This window comes from Diorhabda sublineata, chromosome 2 (assembly GCF_026230105.1).
Source record: "Diorhabda sublineata isolate icDioSubl1.1 chromosome 2, icDioSubl1.1, whole genome shotgun sequence".
Classification (NCBI taxonomy): Eukaryota; Metazoa; Arthropoda; class Insecta; order Coleoptera; family Chrysomelidae; genus Diorhabda; species Diorhabda sublineata.
The window spans coordinates 6,517,571-6,540,356 of NC_079475.1; the positions used below are offsets into that span (position 1 = coordinate 6,517,571).

Genomic DNA, 22,786 nt, shown 5'->3' on the forward strand with positions numbered 1-22,786 from the left:
TTTCCATAAAATGTGAAAGCGCTCGTCCCAATTCCGATTTAGAAGAGGTGTTGGTACGAGAGGGGCACTAGTTGCAGCCCAAGTACTGATTCGGAACAGCTACTATCAGAGGAAATATATAGTAATGTGTTTTATAGATTAAGAAAAAGTTTTTGACAGAATGCAATACCATTAACTCGTTCAAATAATAACTTTAGGATTAGACCAGAAAGATATACGCTGTATTGAAAACTTTTATTAGAACCAATCAGCTGCAGTTACAGTTGACAGCGATCTTTCAAAGGCCCAGAAAATCCTTGAATGAGTTAGACAGGGATGCGTCGTCTCCTCGATCAACAATATACGATATGCCGATGCAGACAACATGTATAACCTCCAAAGGCTCCTGGACACAGTTGGAATCCACAATCGAATAATGAGAATCAATATCAACATTGAAAAGACAAAATTCCTAGTAATCACCCGCAAATTAGTTGAGTGAAAAGATTGAACGGGTTACCCAATTTAACTATCTAAGAACTTGGTTATGTAAAGACTAGTCATCAAACGTAGAGATCAAGTGCAGGATAAAAAAAGCAAGGAGTTCATTCATGAAATTCAGAAACGTTATTACGAAATCTGTCTTTGACTCAACGTCGGAATAAGATTAAAAAATTCCTACGTAGGATCCGTGCTATTGAACGGTATGGAAAGCTGGACACTGAAAATTCACACGAACAGATTGGAGGTATTTTAGATGAGGACCTACCTGAGAGTTCCGTGGATAGCAATGAAAACTAATTGGAAAATTCTGAGAAGAATATGAAAAGAAATGTAGCCAAATGGCATATCTAGGAGCTAGAGGTACTATTTGGATAAAGAGGATGCCGTGGCTCCATAATATCAAAAATTGGACAGGGGTAAGAACCACATGAAAATTTATTCATACCACCAGAGACAAGATAAAAGGGCGGAAGTGATCACAAACATCACAAACAATTGATGAATATGAGAAGAAGAAGAAGCCCAAAGAAGTTAACTACTCTATTTAGATAGGTGCGAAATACGACTAGACACTTTTTCAACCAAACACGGTTAAAAAAAGACGATTCGAAATGTCGCTGGTGCTTAAAATAGTAGAAAACTGAAAACTACGTCATCGACAACCCCAAACTCCCAAGTATGTGGTTCAACCAAATGATCAAGTTTTAGAGTTTGCCTAGTAACGTCAGAATGTTCAAGATCAACTTCCCAATGAGATACGTTTTGATGTGTCCTGTAGCTTTTATATCGCTGCAAAGTCTGCTCCCAAAAATGGAAAGTATAAGACAAGCTGAGGCACACATAGAGAAGCAAGAACCTGTTGTAATACGAGCTGAAGCATAGATAAATCTTCGGTATGTCTTACAAATTAATCACCCGATTCAGATAGGCGCGAAACACATATCCGCATTGGATATCCGCTTTTTTTACCAAACACAGTGTATCCCATTCGCTATCTACATGCTTTAGACACGAATCAATATTCCACTGGTGCTTGAAGGATGAGAAATTGCAGATTACTGCATCGATGAGCTTCCTGAATTCCCACGTATCCAGTTCAAAAACATGAGCAAGCCTTAGAATTTGTTTAGTAACGTTAAATTTTTCAACATCAACTTTTCCAAGGGGAGATACTTTATTATAGAGTATAGCTTTCATATCCCTGAGAAATAAGACTGCTCCAAACACCTGGTTTCGAAAAAGCAAACTTCAATGTTCACAAATACAGTGATGCCATACTCATCAACCCCACTTATTGTTCGATTTTAGAAACTTGAAAAGGCAACCTTCGTAGTAGAGCTTATTTTTTTCATAAATGCACTTTTTCACGTAAGGTTATGCTGAACCGTTACTGGTCAACAAGAAATCCCTACTGGATAAGAGAGAACATCCGAAATATCCTCAAAAGGTTGATGTTGGGCAGGTATTGTTCGAAAACACATCATTTGTCTCTAACAAAAGAAAACGCGGGTTGATATAACAGCCTGCACAATCACCTGATCTCACGTTATCAGATTTTTATTCATGAAAATATGTGGAGAACATTGTGTAGAAAACTATACATTTCCATTCAAATAGCTTAAAATAACATATAACACTCACAATTAAAAGACAGTTTCATTTATTTTTTTTTCTCTTGTTTCATATTTTGCATTATATTCCAGTTTTTGATTTTAATACAGCAAATTTCTATAATCCTATATTTCATATTATTCTATCTAGGTTGCTGTGATAAACTTGGGAACATTAACATTTTCAAATAAAGAATTCAGAGATCTTTTCATCGATATATCACAAACTTAACATACCACTCAAAACATAGAGGCTGTATTTGTCATTCGCAATGTCATAAAAAAATTAGTTTATTCCATTTGGTTTTACCTACAGAATATATTCTTTCTTCCATAATAAGTCTATCGTCTGCTCCTTCTTCGATATCTGTCCTAATCCTGGTTCTAAGTTGTCACTTAGACCTCTTTTCTGTTCCAATTGGAGATTTATCCTTTGGTATTATTGTTATGTAAGTCAAATGATCGTCTGATGTTCTCACTTCTCCAGTTTTTGATGTTTCTGGCTTTGTATTTTACGTATCCATAACTGGTTATGTCAATTCCAAGGTATGTATTTGACTTTCATTCACTTTTGTATCTTTTGATCGGTGTGTTCTAGTTTTTTTAGTCGATATAGTCATATCAAACTCTTTTCCATTGAGATTAAAGGTTTTAAAGAATCTTTGAAGATCTTCATCTCCTTGTCTGATAAAGCTGTTGTGAAGGTTTTTTATATTTACCATTAATGCACACTTGAACTTCGTTATCTGGTGTTTTTGATAGTCTGGATTGTATTGTATACAACGGTCAAAAGTTATAACAAAATCGCATCTTTAAAAGCGAAAAATATTATTTGTTTTAATCTTATCTTCAAAAATAAACACATGATCCTCGAGATGTGATTGTTATAAAATTATTTGAAAGATACGGAGATTCATAATTACCAAATTAGTTTTTTTTGCCAGTATTTTAAGAAGAAACCTCTACCTCGTCAAGATCTGACATGGTCATGGCCTTGGTCAGAATTACTCTACAGCGTGATGGATTAATATGATAAAGTTCATTATTTTTTCACATTTTAAAATGATTCAAATCTTACATGGAATCTTCTGGAATGTTATGCCATATCAAAGTCACATTTTTTTAAATAAAACTCCCTACATTCTATTCCATATTCAGAATCAACGGGACTTTCAAATTACAATGATGTTCTACGGGGTACTTAAAAAGTTTTTAACCAATTTTGCATAAAAATAGTAACAAGCTACGTACCCCGTACATTGTAAGAGAAATTCAAGAATGAAGATCTGTTGCGACCAAAGAAAACGAATAGTAGTGAAACTTTTTTTATTTTGCTAGTATTCGTTGAATCTGCTGCAGGGTGAATCAAAATACTGGTGCATAAAAAACTTTTTATCTTTGCTATTCGGTACTGTAGAAGATGAATTATGAATACAAAGACGAAAAGACATATAAAATACAGAAGCGATACAATAAAAAAACTGTTCTATTTACCAAAGTATACGTAAAAGTCTTGATTATCACAATAGGTGTTCGAAATGACCTTCAAATATATCTACGCATCTTTGAAAGCGATTATTGAGAGATATAATCACATTACAAATAAATTTTATAGAAACTTTCCAAAATTCATTCCGTATTTCGTCCATCCTCTATTGTTAGAGGTATTTTCTTCACTTCATTCTCAATTTGACCCCAGAAAAATGAGTCCAGTTTGTTGAAATCTGGTGACCTTGGTGGCCACTGTACTGGACCGTTTCTCCTGATTATTTTCCAAATAAATAGTTAATTTAGTTCACCATTAATTAATTGATTCACGTGTGCAGGCGCGCCATCATTTGACGCTTACGAAATGGGACTTCTGCTAATAAAAGAAGTTATTGGTTTACTAGAGAATCTAATCACATCCCATCATTCAAATTTTCGTTAATGAAATATGGTCCTACTACATATTCATCAACAATACCTCTCCATGCATTTAACGACCATCTAGTTTCACTGTGGGTCACTATATGGATTAGTTCATGAATAATAGTGAAACACAACTATTTTCATCTCCAAATTGAAGCCAAAAAAGTCTTTTCATTGATCAACTTTTCGTAAACCTCACCTACAAAATACTGGTTTTCCTTCATATCAACTTCATTTGATTTCTATCGCAAATAAATGTAGTAACGGTGCATATTTATTGTGTTAAGGATTCGTTGCACACCGTAGTAGCTCAGTTCTTGTTTACTTTTGTGAGGGTTTTCAGTAACTGCAAGTGAAACATTAGTTCTATTTTCTTCTGTCAAAGAAGTTTTCGTCATTGATGCTTTTCATAATTATCTGAACCCGTGCGATTGTACCGCTCCGTCAATCTCTTCAAGCTTCCAATATCCAGAACATATCATAAACACTCATCACCACTAATGACACTCATTATTTCACTAGTTCAAATTGTTCAAAACGTCAAAAAATGTACCAAATCAATTGTTGTCATAACATGCTTGATAAAATAAGAAGTATGTTGGTTGGTACTTTACGAGATTCACATAAAATACAGGATAAATTTATTTGAAAAAAACCGAGAGAATAATATATTAGTATTTCCTATGAATATTAACGGAATAAATAATCTTTCCCTACTCGAATCCTTTAGTGGCAACAAATTTTCATTCTTGAATGTCTCTAACATTATACAGGGTATTGAGCTTGTTACGATTTTTAAGAAAAATTGGTTATAATTTTTTTAATACCCCGTAGAACACATCACAACACCATATTGTAATAGAGAAGTCAAGCTGATTCCAAATATGCAATAAATGATAGGGCGATCCATTTAAAAAGGTGTAACTTTGATATAGCACAGTATTCTAGATCACCCTAAAGATTGTAAATAATTTCAAAATGTGGAGACTAATGTTGACTATAATCCCTCATATTTTCAAATTGATACCTCAAAGGACAAAGGAGGCACTGAACTATATCACACTAATCAATCACCCTGTATAGAATTTTGACGGTTCCTACCGCCAATACGTCAAAAGGTAATTAAATGTTCTCATATCTACCTGCGATTTTGAAATATTTTTAAAAAGTGATTAATTGCTAATAATGCTACTGGTTTGATTTTTTTATCTAGCACCGACGTCATTAGTAATGTTATCATAATAACTTTGACAATCGATATTCTTTTAATCGTAAACTTAATAATAAATAAATTAATAAAAAAAATGTTGAAATTAACGTTATTTACAATATAGAATAAAACTTTATTCAACAAAAAAAACCAACAAATATCCCTGACATTATTTTCGAGAAAATTCAAAGCCTTGCCACATTATTTTTTATTCGGAGCATTTGATGGCTATGTGGATATGTGTGAAGAGTGTTTGATGGTCACCTTTCCGATATTTCCTTCTCATAATAATTTTCGAAACGCAAATAGAATAACACGTCTAATAACAACTATATTTACGAAAGCTCGATAGAATTTCCAGAAATTAATTTAAAATACACCAACCAAATTTCGATTCAAAGTGACCATCCTTGGGATATGAAAAAAATAACGTTTTCATCTTCCAATATGCATTAATTTCAAAAAGTTGAAATAAGTTGATATTAACTAGCACAAACGGGATATGATGAAAAGCTTATTTTATTTGTTTGGACTGAACAAACTTTTTAATACCACTACACCAATAGTAAAGGTTTAATTGAAGGCTTTATCGAATAATTTTTGATGCTTTTTATTAGAATTCAGGTAAATATGATGGAAATGTCTCAGTACTGTCAATTTAGAAGGCTTTAGAAAATAATAAAAAATAAATCATCATCAGTTGTAAGAACCGTCTCCGTGTACAAATAAAAACAATTGATATGAAAAAAATGTATAAACTTGCGCACCTAATACAAAATTATCTCTTTTTGGCTAATAATTTTAAATTTATCTTGTAGACGTAAATTCAGTATACGCTCGTTAATGAAGATGAATAGAAGACACGATTTTATCTTAACTAAAGTATTCAAATGAACCAGAGTTTCGAAAAAATCACGTTACAATACAAACCTAAAAGATACTGTGAAATGAGCAATAAACATAGTAAAAATCCTTCAAAGTTACAAAGTAAGGTGTAATGATATAATTGGGTCACTAAAATATGTCAAAAACATAACCTCGAATGACGATAGTCGAAAATCACTTCTGATTCTGAGGAGAATCGTTAGAAGTAGCAAGAAACTTCTGAATATACCAATTGTACGAGGCGAAACGTCAGATGATATTTTCGTGGGGCACTTTATAGTCCAAATAACGAACAATATGCTTGAAAGCTTCACACAATTACAGAGGGTGTCTCGTAAGTCGTTTGGACTTTCTAAAGATACCGTACATCGCTATTTACAATCATTAGGTATTACATCAGTCAATAAGTCGTGTGAATGCCACACAGATGGCGCTGCTATTGTCAAATCCATATGACGTTTATGAAGTATCAAACTTCAAAAGACTATGTGTCAAATTTCATGTCATTTCGATCAGTCAGAAAAAAGTGACAGCCATTTATGTGAAGCTACTTTTGTTATTTTCAAAACAATGGATTAAAAAGAAATTCCGTGTGCTACTTTATCGTTGCTTCTTGATAAAAAGATCACTTGAGCTTTCCATTTTAAATAATTATTGTGCCTAAAAATATTTTTTATTTGGATAATCCAATGTGAGAAACAAAAAATACATCACTATAAGTATTCAAAATTGAGAAGGATTCGAGAATTCTAAACATCTCAAAACTGATATAAATCGGAGTGAATTGTTTTCTGTAGCTCACTCAATATATTTGATCGTAATAACATCAAAGATCAACTCGTTTTTTGTTAGATTCTTATTACGTATCCTGTCTGATGAATTTGTGTCAAGTTGTAATATCTGGAAATGATAACCAAGCCAAAATTTGCCTCAAGTAGTGGTAGAGAAAAGTTTGTTCATTTATTAATATCATACTAATTGATTCTGGTGAATAATACCGTTGTTTTAGCTATTTTGCGTTACGAAAAACAAAATAGTTCTATTTTTTACAAAATATAGTTAAAACGTATTGATACTGATTATAGTCCGGTCAATTTAGACCAAAAAATAAGAGTGAAACTACATAAGTTCTCATCAAGCTGAAAATCAGTGAAATTTTTTAAAATATAATTAAAAATAAATGATGTTCCCCACCATTGCCGTGTATAAAAAAAATTTTATTCATGGTCAAAGTTAAAAGAAATGAGTTTTTTGCCATTATCAGCAAAACGGTGAGTTTTATCATGAAAATTCTTTTACAAAAATTATAGATCATAAAATTATTTACAAAAAACATATCAATAGTTTTTTTCCTACGAGCCACTGTTTCTGATATATATCGATTCAAAAAGTTGTAAAAGTTGATGAACTTATGGCAGTTCCCACCAATCAACAAATTTCTTATAAATACTCACAACAATAAATTCTCGGTTCGATTCAATGTTGTCTTTTATGTCAATGTCAACTTTTATAACTTTTTGAATCATTATATCTCAAAAACAATGCCTTGTAGGGAAAAAATATTGATATGTTTTTAGTAGATAATTTTATGATCTACAATTTTTGTCTGAATTGTTTTCATAATAAAACTTACAGTTTTGTTGAAAATTGTGAAAAACTCAATTTTTGACCTTTGACCTTGAATAAAAATTTTTTCCATGCACGGAAATGATGGATAACATTCAAATTCTATGTTCAATTGTATTTTAAACAATTTTACTGCTTTTCAGCTTCATGGGTATTTATGTATGTCTAAATTGACCAGATTATTGAATGAGTTTTTGTTTTAATGTATTTTGAAATCCTATTCATTTTACAAAAAGAGTAGATAGATTAAAATCAGAATTATAAACGAAATAATTATAATGAATTTTGTACATTTCATCTTATTTACTACACTGGTCGACAAAAAAACTTTGTAGTAAAACAAGAATATATAGCATATTATGATAAAATGGACCTATTCAAATAAGAACATATGAAAAAAATTATTGTAACACGTAAGGTTTTTATGTTACATTTATAGAATCATATTCATTGGTAAAATATTTAATATTTATTTTAAAGATAATTTCACGTTTTTTAAATCGTATATATTGACAATATTTATAGTTTACATCTAATAAACATGCCTCACATATATTAAAAACAAAAACTTTGAAAACAATCACTTTAAATATCAATTAGCTCTATTTTTTCCTTTTGCACTTTTTCTTATTAAAACCCAACAGTAATCACCCATTATGGCCAAATCTCATCGTTCTTGATACCGAAATTCCATTGTTCTAATATCTTGATGAAACCTTGCTCATCATTGACAGCTCCCAAATTTTCGGGAAAAAATGTGAAATGGGGATAGAGGAAATGAATTTCCAATGAAATTCGAGCACCAAGTAAGCGTCTAGAAGTTTATCAACTAACTGTTGTTTGGATTCATAGCCTTTACAAAGTTTTTCACCAATCCATGTTTAATGTAAAGGAGGGGCAGAAGGACATTCTCGGGATCCACAAGGGTTTTAAACTTAACATTTTGAGATCCAGGCCGAAACTCGCTATTATATTAAACGCCTCTTTATAAAATTAGCTACCTGCTAATGTAATGTAATGATAATCAAGCTATTGAAAAATGGTACGTGTTAGTACTTAATAAATATTTTTTCTATAATCGGTCGGGTATTTCCATTTTAAACAGAAGGTCTCGCCTGTGCTACGAAAATTTTGTCGACCATTGTTATTTGATATTGTACAAATAACTGGTAGCTCTCAACATATACAAGACTACCTATTACGCTAAAAATGAACCTACCACTGCATTCATATATTAAAAAATAATAGTTCACAATAGTCATAATGTTTAGAATTACACCCCAATTACACTTAAATGTATAAATGTATAGTCCATTTATTTAGCATGCGAAACATATTGACTTGAGAAGAATCAATAAGAAATAAGGTGAAAATTTGTATTTTATAATCATATAGGATGATTCCGCAATCATACGATACTTAAATTTCAATAACTCACAAACTTAGCGCAGTTTATGTAGAAGATTATTGAGTTTGCATAAATAAAGAAAAATTACTCTGAAATAAAATAAGAAAGATTATAGTTAAAAGAGCTTAGGATATATACCGAATATCTCAATAAGAATAACTTCGATTTATGTGAGAAAACTGCGGAAAATAAATGCGACTTCAAGAAAAAGAAAAATATGAAAGCTTAACAATTAAATATCGCCATCTAGCTTGTACGTTATTTATTAACTTTATTATAATTTATATTGGTTCAAAAGAGCAGTCTTCTAAAAATTTATGGAAATCAATTAAAAAGAACCAAAGCTAGAGACGTTGTTTGGCAACAAAGTTTCCACATTCTTTGATTGCCTATTTGAGCAGGAAATTCATAGCTATGCCACCACACTAATGCACCATCATATTATAAAAGGATTGTAATTTACTCCCTAAACACGAGTGAATCCTCAGTACCAGATTGTGCGATATTTTTCTTCTTTTATTAACTGAAAAATTTGCTTCAGGAATCACTTTTTCACTTCATGGAAGCTATAAAAGTATTGGAGGCCATCTTATGTGAAGCTTACTAGTGTATAGAAAATTGTATTGAGTGTTGTTTTTTTGTAGATTACGGTCAAATTTTATCACATAATTAGAAAAAAACAAAATTTGTAATACAAATTACATGAAAACAATTAATTTTATTACTTATAAAAATAATTTTTCCACAGAGAATTAACTTTTCTATAAGATCACGTATTATAAATATTAAGAGCTCTATTTGTGAACGTAAACTTGTTGTAATAATGAATAGTTTTCAAAAAAACACACAGAATTTTAGAAGAAATTACTGGATATGAAACATATCGAAAACAACAAGGTTGTTAAGCTTTTTATCAAGAACACCTCAAGATCATTCTTTTCAAGTTAATAAACAGTGGACAAGGTGTTATCTACACTCAAATCCATGTACTCCTATTCTCATCTATCCCAAATTTTCAGATTCAATAAGATACAAGGTGGTCAAGCTAAAATGACAGAAAAATCTATATACAAGTATAGATTTACCGTCGTGACGCCTTATTTCTATTGATTTCTGTTATTAAATAATCTGTTTCCCTCGCTAAACATTAGCAGTCCAGAAAGAATAGGCAAATGAGTAGCGAGAACAATTCCACCTCAATTTTTCAGTCCTCTGACCAGCAATTTGAAGATTTTTTTTTAAATTTGGTGCAATCATAACAGGAGAAAATTAATTCTTAAGATGTGAAATTTTGATAATGATTATTTAAACGAGGTTTTTCCCAAAAGGTGAATTGGAAGACGTGAAACGATCGAATGGCCAGCTAGATCCCCCGATTTGATTTCTCTCGATTACTTCTTATCGGGTTATTCTAAATATAAATTATATTTTAATAGATCAGGCAATAGTGATGATTTAAAAGTTAGGATAACGAAAGAATTTAAAAAAATAACCCCTGAACTTCATATTGCTGGACAGTGGACTAAAATCTCTTCCCAAAAAAGGAGAGAAATATTATTAATAATTAAATTATTTACAATTTATTTTTCATGAATGTTTTTCTCGAATAAATTTCATAAAAGTTATTGAAGTATGAATCGAAACATATATTATAAATTATTTTTTTGCTACTATTACGGTAATTCATGAATTTTTATCAACAATAATAAGATAAAATTGTATTTGAACTTTTTTTTTGGATTTACAATTACAGTGAAAACTCGATTAACCGGACTAATTGTTGTCTTTGGGGATTCGGATAATCGAAATTTCGCATAATCAAATGTATGAAGAGAAGCGGGTTTTGTGAAATAAAATAAATTTAATAATAGTGATATTTATCAATAAATAAATAAAATCAAAAATAATAATAATATTATGGTACGCTGACATTTTTTTACCTTGTATTTCCATTTACGAATTCCGTGACGAGATTTAAATCTGTATAACTATCCGTTACCTGCGACAAACGATTCATCACCACCTAATTTTTTATTTAACTGTAATGGTTGTAAAAGGCCAGATATCGGTAAAACCCAACAATACAAAGCGTCTTCTAAAAGTTCGTTTTTCGGATTCTCCATCATTTTCCGAAGTTCACTCCCGTCTTCACTATCTAATTTGCATACTCTTCTCAATATCACTTATAGTGGATGTACCTACACCAAACTTATCAGCTAACTTACGACCGGTTTCTTATTTTTTTAATGAATCAATAATATTTATATTTATCATCAGTGGGGGGATTTGAAGAGGATCGCATACAAAAATTGAGGTGGAATAGTTTTCGGCACTCATTCTCCTGGACTCTAATGTTACTAGCATGTTTTCAATCACTTATACCGAAAGTAAATTGAGTTATTTTTCACAATTTGCTCAATTCATGTAGCCTTCCTGAATCAGAACGAAATAATTTTAAAAAAATATCATTAATCGACTGAATGTTTCAGTTGAACCACACTATAATTATAACTAACTATATTTCCAAACTATATGTACTTTAATTTGAAATTTAACAGTAGATTTTACAAAATAAAGTGCTTTGATTTTTCATGTCAAAATTTTTATGAATTTATAAAGAATTTTTTATATGTTTTCCAAATGATTGCATCATAGGATAATTTAATAATTCATTTATACTGTTTGTCCCAACTGTAATTTATATGGTTTCTAGTGAACAAACGAAGACTTTTTCCAGAATTTTTTTCTTATAACTGTACGGCTATCAACTAAAAGTGTTTGTAGCCATACAGAATGTCCCAAAAACGAGTTAAGCAAGTCAAGCATAGGACTTCTTAAATGAAACACACGATATTTGAGCATATGTTTGATAGCATGTACCAAGTTTTGCGAAAATGAAAAGTTTAATTCTGACTTTACCATCAAATGCAACACATTTCCAATGCATTGAATGGCACCCTTAAATGTCTATCGTAGTGCATAATACCTCCCTGTACACACTGTGTACTGTTGTACTAGATGTCGATGAGTTCTTTGTGATTGAAAAATCCAATGAATTGTCAAAATCAGCTTATGCTCATTTGAAAATGAGCGCCGTATGGTAAACAAATGCTTTTGCCGTTAGTTTATGTGCGATTTGTGAAGTTATTTGATGGATTTCAGTCATCATTATTTCCAGTTTCATTTTAAAACGGCTTCTTAAATAGTTGCTACTTGAATAAGTGCGAAATTTCCTCACAGAAACGTATGCAAGAGATCAATATACTCTGAAAGGCGAATATATTGGAAGCTGGAGGTAAATGAGTAGGACTAAAGATCTAATAAAAAGGACTTAACTCCACCTAAAGCTTCAAGTTTGTCCTTGTACCTTACCGCTACCACCGGGTTATCATTTGCAGCTTTAAAAAGTACTCACTCATGTTTGATAAACTTGAACGCAACAGTAGAAAGTAATTTCTAAAAAAAAACAAATTTTCCTAAATTTTCTGAATTCTTTGCTATTTGCTACATCAATTTCTATCTATGAAAGTCGTCTTGACAGCATAAAACAAAAACAAACAATACAGAAAAACCAAATTGGTAAAAAAATCAAAAAAAGCTAACACGGGTACATACGAAGAAGTCGATTATTTATCCCACGGCTATCATTTTGACATATATCAGGTGTTTTCTCAAATTACCTGATTTGATCATCGAATCCATGTAAACCGATAGTATCCAAATTAAAGTAATCGTGACACCAGAGCTTGTAAGATGCTCAATAGTTTCTTGAATATCATGAATATTTGTCCAAAGGAGTTTATTGATGTGAAAGAGTCTGTACATATAGTAACTGCTAGGAGATAGAGAATTTAGAGCTCAAAAATTGTATAAAATTCTTGTGTGAAGACGCTAATGAAAGATGACGAAAGATGTTTGATTATTATTTGAAGGAAATCGGCTACGATACAATCTACGACCTCCTCAAATAAATCAGATGCATGAGTATATAAAATTTTATTATAGTGAATTGATCAAGAAATATTAAATTTTAGTATATAATAAATGTAATAAAACATTTGAAGAAAAAAGAAGCACCAAGAGAAACATTGAAGAAAAAGTATAAATAGAAAACAAATCCCTAAGATTGGAAAGTAGGTTTGATACTATAAGTGCCCTAAAAAGAGACAGCAAAGACTGTAATAAATATAGAGGAATCTTCCTGTTATGTACACCACTAAAACTGAAATACAACCATCTTTGAGAGAGGCGAAAAGTGGACCTCGGAAAATTAGAGACGCCCAAAGTCATGCTAGCCCATTCATTCTAGAATAAATCCTTTGTTGGTTTGTTCACTAGATACCCAAATATTACCCTCTTTTTATAACAGATTCTATTAACGATAGGAAATCAATGAATTATAAGTTTTGTTGTTAAGATAAGATTTTGTTTGGGCACATTACATAAGCCAATTGAATGTAAAGGGGAAAATAAGTTACCATCGAAAATAAAAAGACGAAAAGTAGTACAATTAGTTCCATTGGAAAAATAAAAAATTTCCAAATGACCCGCTAAAACTTCATTAAACGACAACGATGCTCAAAAACTAGATTTAATGCTCAATCTGTTAACAAAAAAGCATCCGTAATACCATTAAAAATGTTTAGACACAATGAAAATTCTAAATTGATTTATAGAATGGAGATAAACAAAATAATCTCGAGGCTACATGAATCACTAAGTTTCATATAAAATTAACTCGGTTTATTATTCTTTCTCAATCAACCAAAAATTTAAATTACAAAAATGGAAGGAAAACGACCGTACGTAAATATGAAAAAGAATGCAAGCAGCCTATACAGAAAAACTTCGTAGTGACCGGCAACCATTCCCAGGAAGACTGTTTAGATAATAACAAGATACTCACACTTGGTCCTGGAAGTGTGACGTCTTTTGGGTAAGTTTTTCTCACCCCTTTCCCTTCTTTCACATAATAAACACGATATAAATATACAAAGATACAGCGTTTTTTCTAAGAACAAACATTCCCTATAATTATGTCTTAGAACTAATTATGTTTCAGAACTAATTTCTCCGTTAAATTGAGAAATAAAGTTATTTTTGTGGTATTAGAGGAATCAAAAAACATTTTATAATCTCTGATATGAATTCAGAATTCAGAATTTTCCATTACAAATAATATAAATAACTGAAAAGAACTAAATAGTCCAGTGAACAACGGTGAAAATACTGTATCACCTCAGAGCTCCATCAAGACTCACGTATATACTTGAAACTCTGGATTTAAGTTCTATTCACCCTTCACTCCAAAATTTACTCTATTCCAATATGTGTGAATTATTGTAAGGGTGAAAACTACTACTTATTGTTGAAATTCAATGAAATAAAAATTAAAGCATTTAGAAACAAAAAAAACATTTTTAGGGTAAAATAAAGATCGCATGATGTTTTAGGATACTATTTATATTTTTCAACCCTTAATCAATGTATTTCAACCCATATTAGGCTCCTTTCGCCAAAGCAGATGTTGCTAGTGCCATACCGTGCCATATACATAAACACACGTTTCTCAAAGGAGAAAACAACTACTTTCTTGGCTAATACCACGAATAATATTAAATTACATCTCCTCCGAAGAACGCGATGTCATTAGGGACGCCAATTGTCATATATCTGTTTTTTTGATCTGAAAAATAATTTGTAAAAAAAACATATTTAATGTCAAAAGGTCACGTTGGACAGATTTCTACGCACGCAAGTTTATAAAACTTTTTGGGGCAAACTGTTCGGCAAAAATTCGAAACTTATTTCTCTAAAGTCATATTACATATTTATTTCATGGTAAATTCTCATATTCCATCGTAGTCTAGATGACTACTTTTGCTCTATGGACACTAATGTACTAAAAAAACTTTCATTTATATGAATGCGAGGTAATACTTGAATTCTTGAAATAACCCCACCAACTCTCTTTATTGCCAACATCCACAACATCCAATAAGATAGAGCATTCAATAAAAAAAACTTAAGTGCCAAAAAGTCTTCAGAGTATGACCTAGTCACAAGTAAAATAATCAGATAACTGCCGAAGCAGGGAATAGCAAATCATCTAAGCAATAATGAGAGAGATAACTTTTCAAGAAAAAAGTTATTGCGATGTTGTATTTGTAGATATCAGTCAAGCTTTTGACTTAAAAACCATATTTCCCATGCACTGTATGTTGTCTTAAAGTCGTACTCTGAAGAAAGACACTTTCAAGTAACATATGCTGACCACACTACTCAAATTCATGGAATAAATATCAGAGTTCCCCAAAGAAGTATCATTGGCCCAATTCTATACACGCTCTTCACCGCTGATTTCTCCTTAAATGATGGTTCATTAACGGCCACTTTGGCAGATGATACGTCGATACTAGCCAATGACCAGAAACCGGAACGATCCTTTGAATTACTTCAGTATAGCATACAAAAAACACAAGAATGTGCAAACAAATGGAGAATACTAATTAATGAATCAAAATCCTGTTGTCTTCACCAAATGCCGTAGTAAAACGCTTCATATTTTTATGAACAACAAATTAATACCAAAGGCAGACAGTACCAAATATCAAGGTACCAAATTAACGTGGAGAACACATATATGGAAACAACTTCAGCAAATACGTTTGGTTGCTTGGTCATAAATGGCAACTATCCCTTCGAAGCAAGCTCCTAGCATACAATGCTATGATTTGACCTATCTGGGCTTAGAATTAAACTTTGGAACACAGCATCAGATAGCAACATCGCAATTATTGAACGTATATCTATCAACCGTTAAACCTCTTCTTCCGTACATGGTCGGACCTACTTATGTACAGAGGCTCGGTTCGTGTTCCTATAGAAATTGAACCCCATATCATGTAGGAACCACCTCCATTAGCATCTCGTTGTTCAAAGCAGGAGTCTGCAAATCGCTCTCTTGATATTTGGTACACTTTCCTTCTAATCTATGGTAGTAAGAGCAATTGCAAATGCTGCTTGGTTCATTCCAAACAGGAATATTTATCATGACTTAAATGTGCCTACGGTACCTGGAATAATTCGAGAAGTCACAGTACTGAAGAAATAATAGTAAGAATTGAAAAAGAGAATGTTAAAATGTCACATATACTCGATCCTTCTGTACGATATGGAGGCGGCTACTTTAAACAAAGCAATAATGAAAAAAAGTCTTTGAAATGTGGATATTGGAAAGAATACTGCAAATATCATGAGCACATAGAATCGCAAATGAAGAAGTTTGACACAAAATGAAAACACAAAAAAAATTATTAGGTACAGGGCGACGAAGAGTATCATGGCTGCGTTGTAGCAGATGGCATTTAATAAAACGAATACGATTTAAAAGAGTAAGATTACATTGTGCATTTTTCAAAAAGTTTTATGTGCTTATGTTGTAGATTTGTTGAGGTCATTTTTATAATAACTTCAACTCTATATAAAATAAGTAATTGTTCAATATAATATCACAAAAAAGGTTTGTATTTTATATAGTGGGCTTACAAGTGTTTAGGAATACAACAAACACAAAACATTTTTATTACATTAGAGCAACAAAGAGCTAGTTTTTCTTCCACATAGAGCTCAATAATTTGTTTTCCATATAAACGTTCAGCAATCGCTTTATATTAGTTTTAAATACGAAATTATATAATGAAAATCATATATAAAATGAATTCTTAGGAATAAATTATAATTTCCAATATTCTGGGAATAAAAATTTTATAAATAAAAACGCTGAATCTTTTAATAATAACAAATCACCTACATAATAACTTTAGTTCCATACCAAGACCATAACTACCCTGTAAGTTTGACGAATAAATGATTCTATAAAAATTAAATAAAAGCGCAAAATGATCGTTTTATTTAGTTTTATTTAAGCTTTAATTTGTTTGTGGTAGTGCTGCTGAACTATATTCTCTTTATAAAACTTTTATGTTGCTAATTCAGCAACATTTAGCTATTTATCGCATTTCATTAGATATCATTTAATTATCAATATCCTCGGTCTGTATAATTTTGTTGTAAACAAATTAAAAAGTGATAAAAAAACAAAATATTTTCTTTGGTTACTCTATTAATCAGAAATATAGCATAAAATAAGATCAAATAAATCGCCCCCTACCTTGTAGATTTTTTGGGCAGTCGTTCATGCTTTTCTATACCTGAAAAAATACTTTGTGCATGAATCTGCATCGCATAGCTCTGCTTCCAAAGTACGTAGACTAAACTAAAATATTTTTCTGGGGTTTTTTCCCAATTCCCGAGGTATTAGGGCTACTTGTTCGAGGTACCTAAGCTTTTTAAGGAAATATGCAGGACATTCGCATGGTGGATGCTCTCCAAAATCGATTTACATAATGTACTACTATATATCCACTCTGTGACAGCAGCTACTTAATTACTTAAGGATGGTGACATTTTATAATGCAGTGTTACTAGTTCTTAGTCCTCTAATATCGTGGTATATCAAAATATAGAGAGTGCCCCCTGTTAGTTGCTTCAAAATACGATCTTACTTGAATAAATTGAAGTTCTTCAGCTTCATGAGTTCTTCTAGTTATAAAAGTTCAATGGAAAAATTTATTCGTTCTCGTCAGATCCATTAATATCTAGTAGAAGCTAGATTGTAACTTTAGAATCTTGGAAAGAAAGGGGGTTGGTAACACAACAACGAAATTATGTCATATAATCACATTCATAAACGATTCGGCGCTGTATAAGGAGCTTTCAGGAAGTGTACAGAAACCTCTTATACGGATCTTCCGGAACTTGATTCGAAAAATTCGGGAGTGGGTAGATGACGTGAAAATTATGCAGTGACAAAAAAATTTCTCATACGACACCTCGTTTCAGAGATGTAGGCATTCAAAGTTGTAAAATTAAAACTTGTATTTGAGTATATTTTCTAAATTATACATTCGTATATTATGTATTTTTGATGAATCATTACGGATATACATTTAATGTGTTCGATACAATGAATAATTCTACACTCCAGAGGTCAAGAGTGGTTCATGCCCAATCGTTAACAATCTGTAACTTTTACAATTTAAAGATAGCAAAAATCAATTTTTTTAACAGAAAAATACTCTTTGCTTAACTTTAACTATTTAAATTTTTCTACACGTGAGTTTTTTCCTATGTAAGTAACACGATTTTCGACAGTATACAGTTCAATTAGAAATATTTCAATACTGAGTGAGTATTTTCAATCAATAATTACAATTTAAGATAATTTTCTTCAGAACTTCTCTTTAAGGTAAACGGTTTCCTTCTACATCTAAAATCTACAACGATCTAAAAATCTACATATTTTCTGAGCTATAACTTTTATCGAGTTAAATAAAGAGTAACTTTTGTCAAAAAATGATTTTTAAATTTATTTTTGCTATTTTTCGATTGTATAGGTTGTCCTTATAAAAGCTACGGGTTGTTAACCATTGAGCACGAGCCGTCCCTGGTGTTAATATAGTAGTGTAGAATTATTTATTCCCTTAAACACACCACATGGACATACATAATCATCCAAACAAAATTCATAATGTTCTAATATATAATTTGGAAAATATACTAAAATTTCATTTCTGTTCTCGCAACATTAAGCGCCTATAACTTAAAAACGATGGGTCGTGTGAGAATATTTTTGTCACAACATTATTTTCACGTCATCTTCTCACCCCCGAATTTTTTGCACCGTGTCCTGGAACTATATAATTTATGTTATCATCTAAAATCAGGAACAAGAGACTGAAGATGTGATGATTTTTTGAGTACAAAATTTGTCACGTGGTTTTTGTTTCAAAATGATTTATTACATGCCATTTCTGCACATATTTGTATAGTGTAGCACGCAGTGTAGTAAGTAGAAATAATATTAGTGAAGTCAACATTTTAGGTCTCATTTTCATTCATTTAACAGCGTTGCTTTTGTTGCTCAATTCCACAGAATCGTTCTTATTACAAGATTTTGTTTAGTATCACCATATTTGAAGGCTAGCAGAATGGGTTTTTGCTACTTATTTACAAAAAAGTGAAAAATCACAGTTATTTTTGATACCGTTAGTTTCTTGTATAACAATTTTGACATATACTAATCCAAATCTACTTATATTTCAAAAAACGATGTATTCCTGGAATACTCATCCGATGAAGTCATCTCCTTTGCTACTTTTAGTGGTTACGCTCTTGCTGGTCTCTTGACCTTTTTTCTAGATTTGTTCACAAACTCATTTATAGAAATGTTGGGTTTTAAACTCTAAGAATCTTCGTCTAGCGGTATCTTTTATGATTTATTTTATCATCGTCTGGTCTAATTCTCGATATATCTGCTGGATTTTGATGAGAGCTTACACTGCTTCCATTAGTCTGTTGCTCTTCTGGGCAGATTAATTTCATCAGAAGTATTTCCATTTTGAGCATGAATTAAATGTTTTATCAAAGTATAGATCAAGAGATAGAAAAGATTATGAACCTTTTCAATTGAATACTAGATTGTTAAATTATTATTAATTCATCAATAGTATTGTACGATGTTATTCAAAAACTCAATTTAACATTTCCATTTCTGACGATGTTGTTAATTTGACCTTCTAGAATATTTCTTTATCTTTTGAAACAGCTTAAAATACCATGATGACAAATATGGTAAATATGATGGATTAAAATCAACAAAAAGACTCGAAAACTCACGTATCAAAAACGGAGCTTTATTATGATCGTTTTCCTTGCTTTTTCTTCACTTATCGTTTTCTTTCCATTAACTGATTCATTTCCATTTTTAAATCGCTTATACCACTTCAGATTTAATCCATTGTCATCTTGATCTCACCTCGTATATTATACAGAGCGTTCATTATTTCTCCTGAAAAGGGAAAATCTGACAACAGTGCAAATACCACCATAAAACTGGCCGTCTTACAAAATCCTTGTGCACAAAAATTTATAAAAATCGTTTCCGAGATAATTGAGGCGTGCCATATATAAAACTCACTCTGTATATTCGATAGAATATATTTTATATAACCTAAGTTTAATTTTTTCTGAAAATACATATTTACTGACATTTTTGTAATAAGAACGATTGGAAAATCTGTTATTATATAATGAATTTTGTTTTCACTTACGAGTAATGTTTCAAAAAAGTTAATTGGTCTGATAGAACCGTATGTGACATATATATTTGTGATTATTTCCACCAAAACTTACTATGAGTGAATTCACCATCTGATAATAAATTCACTCAATTTCACAATTCACCAACTAGATTAGGGCAAATACTTTTAAGTGCGGGCCAAAATAAAATTTTCAAAATGTCTTGCTGAGCACACGCGAATGTTTTTTTTTAAATAAACTATAAGTATCATTTTAAAACATTTGTTCAGAATCAATTGACACTTAATAAAATATAATAGTAATAATATTTTTACAATAAAATACACACACAAAGTTTTGAAATTTTATTTACAAAAAGTCCACTTTTTCAATTCATTATTATATTTGCAAAATAACATTAATTTCAAAAGAAATTCGACCAGTGCGAAATCAAAATAAATAGTACGCGTGCTGTCACCTGTCGTACCTCGAAGAGTAAGAGAAGTGCACGTTCAATTCTATGTTGTTAGCCACCAACTAACTTTATCAGAGTATAGGTTCTTTCCGACCCATCAAAGAACGGTCCTTGGTACAGCGACGATTATGCGCAATAAAGATTACGTGTTCCAAAAGGGCAGTTACCGTTATAGAAAGAGTTCTATTTTGTGTTTCAATCGCTTCTGGGAAGTTCCTTTTAATATTTGGCTAATAGCAAGTACTGTTACCAAACCCGTGCATAGCCGAAGATTGCGCGGAAATATAATTTAAACGCTTCCAATAACCGTTCTAAGAACGGTCCAGATTAGCGGATTGGAACAAACCTTATGTCACATAAATTCGAGTAGAGATATGTTTATATATCTCATTATTTATAAAGGGTGTCCCACGACGAGTTACGTCATATACGATCTGTATATGGCAAAATACTTATAGTAAAATTATGAAAATTTCTACGTTTTGGTTTTCGGATACGAATGTAAATAAAACACCCTGTATATCAATACCCTTGAAGATATGAAAATGGTTTCTATTCGGTTGCTTTTAGCGGAATTAGACGTATTTGAATTTATGTTGAAAAATTTTCAGAAAACATTTAATATCTGGATAACGATGAGGTTTAAGTATAGGAAAGTATACATGAATTTGCGTTATTTCTTACCCCTGAATGTATTAAAATAGAAAAAACTGGGTGGTTCTATTTAAAAAAATAAAGAAGTTTGATATTTATGAAGTTAAATTTTGAACACTTTTTATACACACCCTGTATAAAAAGAAGAATTTTTCAACATCGATTCAAATACGTCTAACCTTGCTAAAAGCAACCGAATAGAAAGCATTTTCATATCTTCAAGGGTATCCTCGTAAAAAAATAATTTAGAAGGGTTTGCAACGGTCAATTTTTTTACAAAAAAATTAATAACTCAAAAAGTATACATTTTTCGACAAAAGTTCTTAGACAAAAGTATACTAAAATTTCACGTAGATTTCAAAAATATATTAATACATACGGTTTTCCATTCAAAATAACAAAGTTACAGTCGATTTCCGGTTCTACTATCATTGTAAATATTTTAATAGATAAGATCGTATCCGAAACCCAAACGTAGAAATTTTCATAATTTTACTATAAGTATTTTGCCATATACAGATAGTTTTAACTCGTCGTGAGATACCCTGTATATACACTCAAAAATACAGTTGATTTCAACAATATCACATATAAGAGAATAAAAAAATTGCATGCAGGATTTTTGAATGGGCTGAATAAAGAAAGTAAAAACGCCGCATTCGGCCTGCGGGCTCATAAAATTGTCTTATCACTTTATACTCTAATCAAATTAGACGTTTACTTTGTAAGACAGTGAGTATTACCACTCATGTGTTTGAGGGATTTCGAGAGAGAACAAAACATGAAAAAAGCTGCGTTTTGCAGAAATATCATAAAAATGAAGGCTCATTACCCATAAAAACAATTTAAATGAGAAAAAAGAATTGGGATATTATAGAAGACCTTTTGAAATAAATAACTCGCCTTTTTCATCTTCAAAACTCTTCTTCGTGGCATAAAAAAATTTTTTTATATACAGAACCTCCATGCATCAACAGACATGAATGATTTGATCTCGTGTCCACTTACTTTGCAACTTATAGCTATAATAAAAAACAACTTATAAAATATGTTCTTTAACATCAATAATTTGTTGTCTGGTATTCAATATACTCTTAAAATTATCAATTTTTTTATTAAATCTTCAAGCAGGCGCAGCAAACGGTTATTTCGTTTTAAATATGGTAAAAATCTTGTTCTATAAGTCCTAATAACATAATTTTTTTGAAACAATCTATTGTACTTATTGTGAATCAACCCTTCACTGTATACTATTGAATTCTGCTTTGTTGGTAGCCGTGCCGATTCTCAAAGGGTGCTCTTTAGACCAACGAACCATATGGGAGCTGGAGGAGCAGCACATTTCCAGTAAGTAAAATAAGTTTTATGATCTTTCATATAAT

General features: G+C 31.2%; 1 protein-coding gene across 1 annotated transcript in view; it reads left to right on the forward strand.

Moving 5' to 3' along the window:
- Nucleotides 1-22,786, forward strand: part of LOC130452643 (disintegrin and metalloproteinase domain-containing protein 11) — a 768,870-nt gene that overhangs the window by 733,175 nt on the left and 12,909 nt on the right. Inside the window, exons 18-19 of the mRNA XM_056791998.1 lie at nucleotides 13,926-14,069; nucleotides 22,680-22,751. Coding sequence (XP_056647976.1) covers nucleotides 13,926-14,069; nucleotides 22,680-22,751 — 216 coding nt within the window. The remainder of the gene's footprint in view (nucleotides 1-13,925; nucleotides 14,070-22,679; nucleotides 22,752-22,786) is intronic.